Here is a 14,853-nt window from a genome sequence, read left to right on the forward strand (position 1 = left end):
CCGTAGAATATAGTAGATATTCTACGCGAATGCGGCGCGCCAGCTGCTCGTATCGGTTTCCGCGACGCCCAGTTGTCCTCGTCGCGAGTCAGTCGGTGGTTGGGCTCGGGAAGGATTGCTGTGCGTTTCCACTTAGAGTAGTCATTCGCGGGAGGGAGCTTACGAAAACTACCACCGTACACACGTACGTACTCCCGACACACTCGTGCCGCCATTTCCATTACATGGTAGGTCCCACCGCACGGGTTCTCCGTGCGAGCGCGATCTTTTTGCGGACGAACTCTTGAGATTATTTGCGTTCCGAACAGAACCAACCAAAAAAGAGAACTGCAATCTGCCGTTGCTTTCGTCTGTTTTCTCGACCGAATTCACTGTCAAGATACCGCTTCCTTACAGTACTAGTAGTACTAGTAGTAGTGCAGGAGAACTGACTTACACAAATAACAATGGCAACCATTACTGATCTCGTTCCTCCCGGTGTGGTCACTGGTGACAATCTCACGACGCTTTTGGAGCATGCGCGAGCGAATGGATACGCGATTCCCGCCGTCAACTGTACCAGGTACGTGGATTCACGTCGTTCGTACCCAAAGATTCGACGGGAAATAGAGATTCCGGAAAGACTGTTCGATCGTCTCGTCGAAAGAGGCCCTCAGATTGATCGAGTTGCTCGTAGAGCGGGTTTTGGCTTACCTTCCTTCGTCTCGTGCGTGACCTTACGGTAATTTCGAATTCTCACCCGACTCTGGTTTTTCTCGCTCTCGTTTGTTTGCTAATTTGCGTGCTTGTTTCGTTCATCCGTCCAGTTCTTCGACGGCCAACGCTGTCCTTGAAGCCGGCCGCAAGTCCAAATCCCCCGTCATTATCCAGGTCTCCAACGGTGGTGGTTCCTTCATGGCGGGAAAGGGATACAAGGACGCCGACTCGGCTACCGTCGGATCGGTCGCTTTGGCGGTACACGTGCGTTCCGTCGCCAAGTACTACGGAATCCCCGTCATCCTTCATTCCGACCACTGTGCCAAAAAACTCCTGCCCTGGTTCGACGGTATGTTGGCAGCGGACGAAGACTTTTTCGCCAAATACGGAGAACCCCTCTTTGGATCCCACATGCTCGATCTCTCCGAAGAACCGGACGAGGAGAACATTGCCATTTGCGTCGAATACTTCAAGCGCATGGTGCCCATGAAGATTTGGCTAGAAATGGAAATCGGCATTACGGGAGGAGAAGAAGACGGAGTCAACAACGAGGACGTTGACCCCGACAAGCTCTACACTACCCCCGAACAGGTGTACTCGGTCTACCAGGCCCTCTCCCAGGTGGGGGACATGTTCTCCATCGCCGCTGCTTTCGGCAACGTCCACGGAGTCTACAAACCGGGTAACGTCAAACTCAGTCCGGAGCGACTCGTTAAGCACCAGGAGTACACCAAGAAAATGATCGACTCCAGTCTGACCCATCCCCTCTTCCTCGTCATGCATGGCGGTTCCGGCAGCACGGACGAAGAAATCCAAACCGCCGTCAAGGCCGGCGTCGTCAAGATGAACATTGACACCGACACGCAGTGGTCGTACTGGGACGGACTCCGCGGATTCGAAAAGGAAAAGCGCGACTACTTGCAGGGACAGATCGGCAATCCCACGGGCGCCGACAAGCCCAACAAGAAATTCTACGATCCCCGCGTCTGGGTCCGCAAGGCCGAAGAGGCCATGGTGGTTCGCGTCATGACCAGCTGCGAGAAACTGAACTCGGCCGGTACCTACGAACCATCCAACGAACCGGGATCGCCGCAGTTGGGTCAGCCCTTGAAGACGCCCAGTCCCGTCGTGCTCATGGCCGCCGGTGCCCTGGCCGGGTCCGCCGCCACGCTCTTGCTCAAGACCTTGGGCAAGTAGAAAAGACAAGCACTTCGTAACGTGCCTTGCGTTTAGAGCCAAGGTCAAAGTCTTTTTTGTTTACGTGAAAGTATTTGCATCGGTATATAGTTTGTGTCGATAGTTATAGGGTAGGTAGAGGTAGGTGGGTACGTAGTTTCCTTCCGGAAAATACCGTTACGGTTATTATTGTTCCGTTGGGGAAGATTCGATCACGTACCGCGGTGTGAACCCTCCTGTTGTCGCAGGGTTTATTGGTGGAATGACACCGATGTTCGGAGAGTTTGTGGTACGGTACGGTTATGGTGCATGGAGAGTTGGACTCGCGGCGCTCGGACGACTCACGTCAAAGTCGCGTGGAAATGAAACGCCGTCTGTTCTTTCTACGACACGTAAGTGGGTGTCTCTAATTGTGAGTCCGATCCGGTACTGACGAAGGACGGCATCTTCCGTCAAGTCCTTTCCCCCCTTTTGGTTCACGCGTTCCGGACGCAACGAGAAAGTAGATCGTCCTACGGAACACGAAACCGCAACCCGTGGGACCAAATCTGTGAGAGGCACACGAACGCCAAGGCTTGACCCCCCGATATTCCAAGTCAACCTTTCAACAAGTCACCAACGATCCACATCCCAGTATGACTGGTATTGTACGGACAGGAACCAGCAAGGCGAGCCTAATGAGACTGCTCTTTGTCGTTGCTGCAATCAGCATGACGGGAAGACTGACATCGGCTTTTGTTTCTCCGACGACTGTTCCACTGACTGGTAGGACTGCATACACTCCCGGCGTGTTTCCCGAGTACCATCGGATAGAGACGCACCTTCCTCCTCTTACTCGACCTGCTACGTCGACGTCTCTTAGTATGATTAGTTGGGAAGACGTGGTGTATCACGCACAGTCGCTCGCTACCAACCTCGCCTCCGTCAGTCTCGAAGACCCCGCCAATCTCGTCACCTCTCTACCCATCATGTACGGAGCCGGTTTGTTGACCTCCTTTTCCCCTTGCGTATGGGGACTCTTGCCTTTGACCATGTCTTACATTTCCAACGCTGCCGGAGAGCGTCAGGATCAACAAACGACGCTGCCCACCTTGGCCTTTGCCGCTGGACTCGCCGTTGTCTTTTGCAGTTTGGGCATGGCCGCCGTCGAACTCGGCGGGGTCTTTGGTGGTAGTACCTCCAGCAGTGTACTCCTGCCTCTCTTCTCGAACGTCATTTGCCTCGCCATGGGCTTGAAGTTGTTGGAACTCGTCGAGTTCCCCTTGCCTTCGTTCAACGCCTTGTCGTCCGCGCCACGGTCGTTCGGAAATTCCGACCAATCCTCCGGCCAGGCCGCACCCGAACTCCTGCTGGTCGGTGAGGATGGGCTCCTCACGATGGATTCCTCGCGCTCGCGTAGTCGCGACGAAAAAGGATCGTTGGTGCGGACCTTTTTGCTGGGCGGCTCGTCGGCCTTGGTGGCCTCACCCTGCGCCACGCCCGTCCTGACTTCCATCCTCGCCTTTGTCGCCAAGGCACAAAACCCCGCACTGGGAGCCGCCCTCTTGCTGGGTTACACGCTAGGATACTCCACACCGCTTTTGATCATTGCCAGTACCGGAGGCAAGGCTCTCAATAATTTGAAACAGCAGGAACGGGCCGAAGGGGGAGCCAGTGTGTACGGGAAAATTGCTCCCTGGGTCACACCCTTGACGGGAGGCATTCTGCTGTGGTACGGGACGAATGGTTTGTTGACGGCCATTCTCGGTGATCCCTCCATGGCCGGCCTACCGGTCCTCGAATAGGTAAACCCAAAGACGAGTAGGGTCTTGTGCAGTCAATGGCTCTACCGGACCGCAGGGAACGAATGCCAAAATGCACGAATTCGTACGTCTAACGCATCCATTATCAGTAACAATATAATCTACTTTTCAAGCAACCCAGTTCGCTCGAGTGCCTCGACACGGTACAATACATCCAATACACCAGGTGTGACGAGATTTTGCGCACACATTCGTTGGATTTCGGGTAAGGTGGACCACATGGTCGCATCGGCATCGTCCGCCGGTCGTAAGATGGGCAACACGGACTTTGCCTTGGTCAATTCGGCAAAGCACTGGGCAATCACGTAGTGATAGCCTTCTCCGATGGAATCGGACGTGCCAATGGTGGAATTGTGCCACCGTAATGCGTCCCAATCGTCCGGCGATTCGTGCCAATCCGTTTCTTCCCGCAATTCCCGTTGACCGCCGTCCAGCGTCGACTCGCCGTACTCGATTTTTCCGCCTGGAAAACTCCAGATCCCCTTGTTGGGTGCCTGACCCCGTTGCACCAATAAATAGTAGGTTTCTGGTGGACCCCGAAGCTCCGATGACGACGACCGACCGACCAGATTACACCTAACCACTACCGACACTGCTGCTCGGGGAATAGTAGGTATGTGAGTCGCCGACGACGACATCGACGATGACAATGATGACGACAAGGCCAGCGGTAAAATTGAACGGCGCCTTCGATTTGCAGGGGCTGCGAATGAGGCTTGGTAATGCGAACGAGGTTGACTTTGGCACTGGAGCCGTTCCGGAGACAATTGAAGTGCACGAAAAGCAAGCGCGGAGCCACATCGCGGATGCATGATACCCGTGCAAACAAATGCAATCCTCCAAAGGCTCGCCGCGAGTGAAAGGAATAAGGGTATACAAGAGAGGCTAGAAATCCTGACCATAGTACGAACCGCTTTGTCGTAGTGCCTGTTTGAAATAACGTACAGAAATCCCCTGTCGTCATTTTTTACAATCGTCCGGCGACACTATGACGCAGGTATGGACAGTGACCGATACCGTACCTATCACTAACAGCCAGTCCAAGATCACTTCCGCCACAAATGCGGTGTACACATCTCTTTGATTGAAAATGCGAATTCGAAAAAAAACTGGCCAATCTAGAGATAAGAAATCATGAACTGTAAAGCTCTGGTCAATCAATCTACCCATTTACACTAATCCAACCCCAACGCCAGGAGTACATAGTCTCTCCAGGTCCAGTCCGACAAGCTTCGTTCCAGGCTATCGTACCCAGCCGTGGTCATTGTGCTTCTTTCCAAGCCCATGGACGATCGCGGATCCATCATGACTTGCATCACATAAAAGGGAACTTGCGCAGCCCCACCACGTATACTTGTTGCCAGTTTGGACACCCTTCGTCGTCGGCTCCACAGAAAGTGTAAGTACAATCGCGTACATACGAGTCGACGAAGCAAGGGAAGGAAGGGTGCTCGTTGCGGGGCGAACAGCATTCTACTGCTACCCCAGAAAACGTCTACCATCAGTAATAGGCCCACCGCTAGCTCAAGAGCTAGACTAAACTTGGAAGTGAGCTTGGCTAAGATGGCTTGCTTTTTGGTAGCATCTGCTTTGCGCCAAATCTCGGGAGTTACCAAAAGGCTCATGAAAGCATCAATTGCGCTTTTGAAAAAGGCGAGGATACGTTTGGCAGTCGCTGCGGCGCCTTCGTCTCCAATTGAACTGCACGTCCACAACACCAGCACATCCGATATCACCAACGCAGACGACACGAGCTCCCGCAAGAGGACGGGTCCTACCAAAAGCGCGGGAACCATTCGGTGCTCCTGCCACCATTCCGTTGTCGCTCCCATGTTGGTCGGTAGCCAAAGAAGAATACAAGCAGAGTAAAAGACGTACTGTGATACGGGGTCCGCCGCCAACTGTTCCATCCATAGACGGGCTTTCCGCAAGCCCACTTCCGGGATCGCGCGTGCGGTTAGAAAGCTAGCCGCAATGAGTCCGGATATGTGCTTGACCATGGCAAATAGCATGCACCGCTTCATTAAAGTCAAAGCTAACGGACTGCCTTTTGGCAAGGCCATTCCACCGAGTGCAGCCACGGTTGCCAGCACGCTGCAAACGCACTGCAAGGCATGGGCGCCACCGTGAGACTTCAAAAAGTAGTACATGACTACCGAAGTCGGCGCTGCCTCGACACCACCCCCCTCGTCGTCTTCCAAAAAACTAGCAGCCAACGCAATTTTCTGCTCGATTAAAATATGCTGTTGATCCGAGGCGCCCAAGGCCCAGCCGACGGAACGCACGGATTGGTCAATGCTTTCCAACAAGGGACTTTCACTCCGCCAATCGTCCGCGCGATCTCTAATTGCGTCACCCAATGCTTTGGCCGAATCCTTCTCTTTCAACGCTTCTTCAATTTTGGGTCGACTGCTGTGGCTGGACTTTGCTCTCTTTTTCCTTAAAGCAACTTTGGTTGAATCTGGAGTGCTAGCAATAGTCGCTTTTCGTTTTTTCTTGCGTTGGGTGTTGCTCTTGCTCGTTGAGGCTCCTCCTCTGAGGAGCTCAATTGGATACATTCTTGTAGTATGCCGTAGCGTTGTTTCCCTGAAATGTTTCCAGGATGTTGGTGAGGACGATCCAGCATCCACTAGTAAGGCCAATCCCGATGATAACGTTCGGGAATACCACGAAATCGAGACTCCAAGCATCAGTAACGCTTTTCCAGACCGCTTTCTTCTAAAGCTTGTAGCATCCTGTGTCATGATCGAATAAAAGCGAGCTTTCTACAAGTCAATGGGACCTAGTGCCAATTGTGTGGAAGGAGCAACGCAATAGATGCTGAACATCTCTGGCCTTGAGGTTTTTACATCGCTTTTTCCCGTGGCACAGTGCGCTTGCTTTTTCTTCCAATTTTGCATTTCTTGTCCTGCCTTTAGTGCGTCTGTTGTCTCCACGTTACAGTCACCGTCTGTCGTCCATCCTCCGACGTGCTCATGTTAGAAATGATCATCGGATATGTCACATCCAGATCCGGATTCTCTCTTCTTTAGCTCTACTAAGAGCAAGTCCCAACAGCATTCAGTTAATGATCGCATTCGTCCGATAGCATCTTCGAGTGACCGACGTGCTTTAAGAGTTAATCATAAATTACAAATATGAAGTCCTTTCAAAAAGGCAAGGTGGTAATGCCGTGACGAACACCGTCCAAAACGTAGAGTCTCTCTTCAAGTAGTGTAGCCAGAAACCATACAAGGATGTGGGGGTTTAACGATTGGTCTTCGGAGGCATCTTCTATTTTACATATGAAGGACAACAGAAGTCCTCTTTTGAGATTTCGTCGGAGGCTATTGATGTGAAAACTATTCATGACGTCATGTGGTACTGTTTGAACTTGATCCAGACATGCAAAATTTATGTCAGGTCCTCTCCGTCTTGTGACCATCCGGAGTCCGGGTCTGCAGATAGCCACAACTGACTGTGACAGTGACAATGATGGACGAACTGTGAATTCAAACATGATTCGACAAGAAACATGGTCTTATCAACCGTGCAAGTCATCACGATGAGAGCTTTTCTTCTCCTTCTACTAAGCAATTTGCCTAATTTCAGCTGTTGCTGGGTACCCATGTATGCACCATGCCGTGCCCTTCACCGACGTTCGACAAAAATTGGCGTGAAAAACATCCTTTCGGATATTGGGGACATGCTGTTTGGCGGAGACCTGGTACCGCAAGCGACCTTGCCCTACGGAAAATCATTGGACGTGGTCAACGCGGACGAATCGACCGTCTACGCGGTACAGGAACGTGGGATCAGCTTCTCGGGTGAGGACTTTGACGTATGGGACACGTTTACGAATACGCAAAGGTACTGGGTGCGCGGCGCGATGCTCCATCTTCCTGGCAAGGATAAGATGAGAATCCTGGGACCCGATAGTCAAGTCAAAGCAATACTGGAGCGCAAAATGCCGTCATTAAAACCAACCTACGATATTTACCGAGGATACGGCAACGAAAAGATTGGTTGGATAGAGAAGAAGACATTTGCGTTGATGGATACGTTTGAAGTGTTTGTTGAAGCCGAAAAGAGAGGACCGTTCGGTTCGTCAACGCCCGCATTCAAGATCGAAGGTGACTTTCTAGATTACCGATTCTCTTTTAAAAACTCGAAGGAAGAAGTTGTTGCGAAGGTGAAGAAAGACGGATGGGTTCAGTTTGACGCGTTTAACCACTATCAAATCGAGGTTGCCCCAGGAATGGATCCGTTGCTTGTAATTGCATGTGCGTGCGCTATCGACGAAGAATTTGACGAGGAGCACAAAAAAGAAAGCTTAGCGAAGAAAGATTGATAATATTTCCAGGCCAGGCTAGTAGAGCCAAAATAGCAGGTCGCTCCGCTATCATACATTTACAATTACTACCGGATAAGCAATATCGACTTACAAGGACAATCATAATCGAAAGGAAAGGGTTCTATAACATCAGTCCTTACATCGAATCTCTGCTCTAAAATTATTGCCTTTCATCCAGTTCATGTTCCTCGTTGACGGAGGGAACGTCTGTTCTACCGTTACAACCTCGATTAAAACTATTGCCCCTTTTTCCTTCAGATTGGCTCAATTCTGAATCTGATTTCTGATTCTATGATAGTGGCCTCTCACCTTTGTTCTCAGCAAACGTACGTTTGACTGATTGTGCAGAAAGACTAAGTTCGGGACAGAACTGAGATTTTTAATTGCAAAATCCGGTTAGCAATCTCTATGATTAACCAATGCATCTGTCGTGAAATGACCGTCAGTCATGTGTCCGTACTTCGGACTGATAAAGGAACAAACGGACGAACGTCTAACTGACGTTGGGTGGAAAATATATGTATTCATGTGATGAGAATTATCTGTTTAGGAAAGCAAGACTATGTGCGATGAAGCAAGCGAAGTTCAAATATGATTAATTGGAACAAGAGCAAATGTTGGCGAGAGTGAGCGGTTGAAATGAGCGAAGTCAATCGTGTGAAAAACACATTAGAAAATAGGTTTAAACCCCACAATAAGAACAAGAGTTTGGAAGGAAGTTGACTAACTGTTATCCTACGTAGAGTGAGCAGAGAGGGTCGAGATTTCAACAAGCGTCTAGGTTAAGCTAATAAAACGATTGGTATTTTCGCAAATAGTGTAATTTTCACCACTGCTCATCCCGAATAGTGGATCTCTCTATTCGAAACTACGAAGTTGGTGCGGAGTAGCATTACTTGCTTTTCTTACTGCTTGCCCACCAACTAACTCGTGGGACAAAAGAATTGAATATTGTACCGACAGCTAGCTACCCTAGCATTCATGGACACACTTTAGCCAACGCGGCATTGCTTCGCCTGTAAACCAACTTTCAAAGAAGCACCTATTACATGGCAGGCACGGTACCCACAGTTTTCCCTGCATTGATCGCTGGCAAAAGGGAGAGACTGCAAGCTTTCCGAGGAGTGAATCTGTTGTCAAATTTTTTGTTAGCCTGTTCACTCTTTGTGTATCAACATTTTGACGCCAGGAAATACATTAGACGTCGCCGGCGGCACTTACTGTTCGCCTTACCAAGTCATCCTTCTTCACGGTGCAGCAGAAAGAACTTGCGTCGACGCCAATCAAGGTCAGCCTATACTGTTCGGAAAATGTTCTAACGTGTTTTGTACATTTGCGGTAAGTGATCTCCTAGATCGAAGGATTACCGATTGCGTTAAACCTGAGCATTACAGATGCGCACGCCGAGCTTGCCGCTGCGTTGCATTTTCACCTAGGCTATCTGCTCCTCAGTCAAGTTTGATGCTATTCAGGAACGGTTTGCTAAGGGAAAATAGGCGTTGTAAAAGACTGTCCGAGGCGCCATTCTTGGTGCAATGTAGAAAGCTGCGCTCAATAGGACGTTTCCAAGAATAGGGGCTCGAGAAGCTTTGCTTTAATTGCCTGATGACCAAAGAGTATAGAGCCATCGTTAAGTTTGAATGAATACACATCCAACAAGGAGGGCTTCAAAAAGCGCTTCTCGGTGCTTTCTCTTTGTAATATTTAACTGTCGACCCATATTATTCCTTCAATCCCAGCGATTTGGGGAATATTTGTGGAATTACTTTAGCCAGAAAGCCCACTTCGCAAACCAGATACATACCTTTTCCACATGTAAGTACACAATCATTTAAACCCTAATGTTGATTAAATAAAAATTGAGCGATGTGTGTGGTATATTCTATGCATTCAAATTTCCAAAGCTATGGCAAGGCACATGAGCATCAAAGGTTGAACCATCATCTGTCATATCATTTCCAAACCCACCCGAGCCAAAGATTCGCGCAAATTGGTAAGAGACTGACTTTTTGGGAGTTGCGCTCGGAAAGCGTCTGCTGTACAAGAAGGGCTTTCACTTTCGCAGTCCTGTCGTTGCCGTTCGAGCCGAGCCTGTTCCAATTCCAGGATGTCTGCGTATGACAATCCCGAAACAACTTGCAACCTGTAAGTTCTCTGATACAAAGCCAACCGCGAGGCTTTATGTCGTGTCCACGAGCATTTGCGTTGTTTTGCCTTGGCTTCAAAAATATCAATGGGAATACTTTCGCCTTCAACAAAATCCCAGTCCAGGGCCAATGGAAAAACGTCGGTCAAGGGATGATCCCCCACCGTGAGGTTGTATTCTCGCACGCAAACGGAGGAAAACCGTACGCCTGCTGAAGTGTTGTCCACAACAATAGCACCCTCTGCGTCGTCGGTCGATGAAAATAACGAACCTTCGTCTTCATCGAAATCGGAATCACTGGATTCGATCATAGTGGGGCATGTGAGATCGGAGTCTTGTTTCAAAAAGGCGGGTGAAAGAACGGAAAATTCTTCTTCTTTCGTTTCCGGACTGCTTTCGGTGAATTCAATTGTGGAATTGGTAGAAGCAGGGCTTATAGGCACTGAATGTGAAGTACGATCGTCCCCATCACCGATCAATGGAAAGTCGGCCCATCCAAAGCTGATGTTCTCATCCTTCAAACCGGAAGAAGGCGGCTCGATTGCAAACGTATGCGAAGATGAAGCAGTAAGCATGAGTGCAGAATAAAAGTGAAAGAATATGAAGCTCTTTTGCTGGAAAAGTTATGTAAACAAAGCGGGGGGCAGAATGCTTCTTCAACTTTGCGAGGAGCTTTGAACGTGCTGGTTGGCATTCCATGAAATGACGCGTTGGCACGAACAGTAAAAGGGAATTCCAGAGACCGTCCCAATCGTGAATTTGGGTGATGTCACTTTCGCGAAGGTTCGCGAAACCATGGAGCTGCACGAACTTGTGACGAAGTTAAGGTCAGTTATGTTCTGAATGACGACATAGATCTAACCAATGAAAAAATCAAAAAATCATGCATTTATCAAGATGCTGACGCGCGTTATTCGTTTGACATTGGACAGAATAGTCAATATTGCTCTGACCCAATCGGAGTTTGGAATCCCCGGTCCTCATCGATTTCTAGAAGACTCTTTGACCACGTAAGCCATTCTAGATTCCGTCTTTTTATCATGTCAGAGACTTTACGAGAGCTTTCCAGACACTCTATTAACAACTTGAACCAGAAGACATTGAGTTTCGAAGCGAACTCTCCCAAAAGCATAATAAAGCTGACTGTGAGTACCTATCTTGTTACCTTCAACTCACATTTACAGTTAGCTAAAGGGTGATTTTTTTAAATCCCACGTAATCAATTTACAGGTAAAGCGAACATCAAAACATCCATCGAAATCCATGAAAAAAAAGAATACGAAACTATTCTGCTGAGATTGGAATGATCGTCTTCGTTCGAAGAACTTCGCTGTATATTCTAATAGCAAAATTCAAGGTAGCTCATCAGTTTTCCTATGTTTGACAGTAGGCAAGAAGTTCGCTGGATTTACATGATATCCACACAATCTTCCCCTTTGCTTCGAACAGAAAAGATTAGCCTTTTGAAAACAACTCCATGAAGAGCCTTGCCCAAATCGTTCTGCTTATCGCTGTTGCTGGACCCGTCAGCAGCTTTACGGTGAACCCCTTAGTCAAAACAATTAGTAGGCCTGCTCCACTTTGTATGGCTGAAAGCCGGACGTCTTGGCGAGATACAACTGCCGGAAGCGGCATGCAACTTCAGCATGTACAGACTCTCATCGACAAGTTGAACAAAGACAACTATGTTGTAAGCTTGGAAATGATCGAACCGTTTCTGGTAAACGAAGCGAACACGGATCTTTACGAGCAATCCATGAAGCGAATTTACCATAAAGCACACAATATGGGTCTTCCGATTCCTGACAACTACGCACAAGATCCATCTCGCCCACCGTTCTCTCTACACGGAGACGACTCGTTGGACAAAACAGCTGGCAGTGGTATGCAGCTTCAGCATGTGGAACTCCTCATCAGCCATCTCTCGGACGACAACTTTGACGTTAGTTTGGAAATGATTGAGCCCTTTTTGCTCAATGAAGCCAGCCCCGCTACTTTGCAGCGTTCTGTTGAAGAGATCAAACAAAAGGCGGAAAAGCTTGGCAAGGAGGTCCCGGAAAGCTTCGCGAAAAGACCGTAGGCTGATAGCACTTGAAAATTCTTAGTTTCACTCTGGACTTGGGATACATGCGAAAGCGACAGCAAGCAAGGCGACGTATGTCCTTTTATCTTCCCACTGCATGTAGAAGGCAACAGCTCGAATTCGACTTGCTGTTCACGTCTGATTACGTATAGAATAGCACTTGACAGTCCAGTCCGTTTAAGGATATAGTTCAGTATGCTCCTCTTTTCTCGATTTCGTGCAAACGTAGCGTTTTTCTCAGTTTTGCATTACCCATTGCTTACTGCTCATAAAGCGCAATCACAGCGGAAAACTGGAAGCTCACAATCAGAAAATCACTTCTGATGCATCTTACGAATTACAAAATAACTACGGAAACGAAAGTGGCGGGTTTTGGCGTCGCAGCCTGGAACGGTCTGGGTGTTGTACGTCGACATCGAAACGGAAATGAGATCGTGTTGTTTATTGGCGCAGCATTTTGTTTCATTCATTCATAGCTCCTCAACATCGGTTGGCCTCGTCGCACATGCTGAGCAGATCAGCTCAAGTGCTGTGGTGGTAATTCGATTGTTGCTTATACTAAAGACCAATAGATCACATACCGTCGGAAGAAGCGAAGTGCGTCGAGGTATTTTCAGTTAATCAGAAATAGTCATGCCTGCCGCTTCGTTGCATGCACCGAACGACGCTTTGGCGGAGCTTCTCGCTCCGGACGGGTATTACAAGTACCTAGGCGTTTGCAAGCCTTCACCGGCAGCGGAAAGCTCTGGTAGATCGTCGGAAATGGAAGGTCCTTCGGGGTCTTCTGCGAAAGAAGACACACTCGACGAAGATACTGTAAAGAAAGCATACCGTAGACTGAGTCGAAAACACCATCCCGACAAGCCTGGCGGCGATGCCGATACGTTTCGCATGCTCAACCGAGCGCAGAAGGTTCTTCTCAATCCGAAGCTCCGCCAACAATACGATATTTTGGGAATCGATTTGGATGATGACGAAGAGGAGCATGCCGACAACAATCATCACGATCATCCTGACGATAAAAAAGATGGGAATACGGCGCAAGGCATTGTTCATGAAATCGCTAGTATGGCGTTGACAACTATCGTACAGCTCGGAGTTCGAACCCGTACGTACTTGTTTTCGTCAGACGAAGAGACGGTAACTGACACCATCGCTCACGCGCTTCATCCCTCTTCCGTTTCCGGAATTCTTTGGCAGTCATGCTGGCTGGAGTATCAATCCTCGTTACCCGGTATCGCTGGACCGTGTATCCAGCCATACTTTTTCTAGCATACATTGCTTTCACTATTCTGAAACAAGCCCGGTTGCCGGGGCATTCCCTGCTTGATATGTTACCTCCGTTGCTGATTGCAACTGGTCTTTTGTGCATGTTCTACGGTCGCGTAGTATCGGTCGGCGACAGTGATTCGCCGGATGCCGGTACAACGACCGCACCTTCATGGACCTGGCTGTTCTGGAGCGGCGAAGTGCTGGTTATTGCCATGTTCACCTTCAATTCCATGAGTGCGATACCCAAGACTCCCCTTGTTTTGTCGTTACTCGGTATATTCTCGGCCCTTACGGCACTTTGGTTTCGCGGAAAGTTTTGGAATTACGTAATTGTCCTCGTCATGGAAGGCTTGCTTGGTGTATTCGTGGCCTTGGCCTTCCCCGTAATGGAACTCATTCTGGAAGCGGTTCTGAATGAGAAACTGAAACGGGTGGGCGACAAGGTTCGTGCGCATCATCGACAGTTAGAAGCCTACTACGCGGCCAAACTGCAACAAAGGGATCACTAAATTAAGAAGTGGTATCTTTGAAAGAAAGCTCTAAAGGCGTGTGCTGTTTTGCGTGCACTAGAAAACAGATATGTGACGTTGTAACGTAAACAATCAGGCAAGGTACGGTGCCAGTCCAAGCATAGCCCACCCACCGATCATGAGCAGACCCCCGATCGGCGTAGTCGGTCCCAGTATTTTCCGAGGACCGATTCCCAAACACAAACAGTAGACGCTTCCGGAAAAGAGTACCGTGCCCACGCCCCACAGTTGTCCAGCAGTCCGGTATTTGGAGAGAAGCGCCGATTTGCGTGGCTCGGGGGCTGTTTCGTGCGAGGCACAGAGCGCTGAAAGACCCACAATGGCGGAGGCGTGGAAGAGCTGGTACAGCACGGCGGTGCGCCAGTTGTCTTGAAGGCCCTTTTGAGCGAGCACACCGGCCAACTGGTGTGCTCCCATGGCACCCAGGCCGACCCCGCTTCCGCCCAAGACGGCCGCAATCTGGGCTAACGATTCTCTATGGATACCCTCGGACATACTGCACACGACAGGATTGGTGTGATGTACTGTGATGGCGGTTCTCTTGGCGCAGCAGGAGCGTGCTTTGTATGTGGGCTTGCGGACGACTCTTCGTATGGAAAGAGAAGGATGAGGATTGGGAACACCAGAATTCCCAAAAAGGGTAACAAAGCGCATCCCGGTATCTGTGCTGGTGTGAAAATTGAACGGATACTATTTGAATGTACGAAATTTTCAATTTGAATAGATGACCCTCGCTGGATTGGCTCGGGTGACCGAGATGTACAGCAGCGGTTTTCCTCGAGGTGGCGGCTGGCTGACGAACGCTGCGAGAAAAG

General features: G+C 49.3%; 8 protein-coding genes across 8 annotated transcripts; 5 read left to right on the top strand and 3 right to left on the bottom strand.

Annotated features, from left to right (window-relative positions):
• The first annotated feature begins 304 nt into the window (after window positions 1–304).
• Fba3 (cytosolic class II aldolase) lies at window positions 305–1,965 on the top strand. Its single transcript, XM_002181922.1, has 2 exons — window positions 305–562; window positions 807–1,965. The coding sequence occupies exons 1-2, from the start codon at window positions 447–449 to the stop codon at window positions 1,891–1,893; spliced, it is 1,203 nt and encodes a 400-aa protein (XP_002181958.1). The 5' UTR covers window positions 305–446; the 3' UTR covers window positions 1,894–1,965.
• A 480-nt stretch (window positions 1,966–2,445) lies between these two features.
• CCDA (biogenesis protein) lies at window positions 2,446–3,767 on the top strand. Its single transcript, XM_002181923.1, has one exon. The coding sequence runs from the start codon at window positions 2,508–2,510 to the stop codon at window positions 3,654–3,656; it is 1,149 nt and encodes a 382-aa protein (XP_002181959.1). The 5' UTR covers window positions 2,446–2,507; the 3' UTR covers window positions 3,657–3,767.
• Window positions 3,768–4,849: 1,082 nt separating this feature from the next.
• Window positions 4,850–6,491, bottom strand: PHATRDRAFT_47745 (predicted protein; the record flags this gene model as incomplete). The annotated part of the gene is made up of 1 exon (XM_002182084.1): window positions 4,850–6,491. The coding sequence occupies exon 1, from the start codon at window positions 6,416–6,418 to the stop codon at window positions 4,850–4,852; it is 1,569 nt and encodes a 522-aa protein (XP_002182120.1). The 5' UTR covers window positions 6,419–6,491.
• Window positions 6,492–7,188: 697 nt separating this feature from the next.
• On the top strand, window positions 7,189–8,112 carry PHATRDRAFT_47746 (predicted protein; the record flags this gene model as incomplete). Its single annotated transcript, XM_002181924.1, has 1 exon — window positions 7,189–8,112. One exon carries the CDS (start codon window positions 7,189–7,191, stop codon window positions 8,002–8,004), a length of 816 nt encoding a protein of 271 aa, XP_002181960.1. The 3' UTR covers window positions 8,005–8,112.
• Window positions 8,113–9,857: 1,745 nt separating this feature from the next.
• On the bottom strand, window positions 9,858–10,837 carry PHATRDRAFT_47747 (predicted protein). Its single transcript, XM_002182085.1, has one exon. It carries the CDS (start codon window positions 10,726–10,728, stop codon window positions 9,955–9,957), a length of 774 nt encoding a protein of 257 aa, XP_002182121.1. The 5' UTR covers window positions 10,729–10,837; the 3' UTR covers window positions 9,858–9,954.
• Window positions 10,838–11,445: 608 nt separating this feature from the next.
• Window positions 11,446–12,501, top strand: PHATRDRAFT_47748 (predicted protein). Its single transcript, XM_002181925.1, has one exon. It carries the CDS (start codon window positions 11,631–11,633, stop codon window positions 12,231–12,233), a length of 603 nt encoding a protein of 200 aa, XP_002181961.1. The 5' UTR covers window positions 11,446–11,630; the 3' UTR covers window positions 12,234–12,501.
• Window positions 12,502–12,869: 368 nt separating this feature from the next.
• On the top strand, window positions 12,870–14,037 carry PHATRDRAFT_47749 (predicted protein; the record flags this gene model as incomplete). The annotated part of the gene is made up of 2 exons (XM_002181926.1): window positions 12,870–13,344; window positions 13,509–14,037. The coding sequence occupies 2 exons, from the start codon at window positions 12,870–12,872 to the stop codon at window positions 14,015–14,017; spliced, it is 984 nt and encodes a 327-aa protein (XP_002181962.1). The 3' UTR covers window positions 14,018–14,037.
• Window positions 14,038–14,110: 73 nt separating this feature from the next.
• On the bottom strand, window positions 14,111–14,533 carry PHATRDRAFT_14373 (predicted protein; the record flags this gene model as incomplete). The annotated part of the gene is made up of 1 exon (XM_002182086.1): window positions 14,111–14,533. One exon carries the CDS (start codon window positions 14,531–14,533, stop codon window positions 14,111–14,113), a length of 423 nt encoding a protein of 140 aa, XP_002182122.1.
• Window positions 14,534–14,853: the final 320 nt, after the last annotated feature.

This window comes from Phaeodactylum tricornutum, chromosome 14, assembly GCF_000150955.2.
Source record: "Phaeodactylum tricornutum CCAP 1055/1 chromosome 14, whole genome shotgun sequence".
Classification (NCBI taxonomy): Eukaryota; Bacillariophyta; class Bacillariophyceae; order Surirellales; family Neidiaceae; genus Phaeodactylum; species Phaeodactylum tricornutum.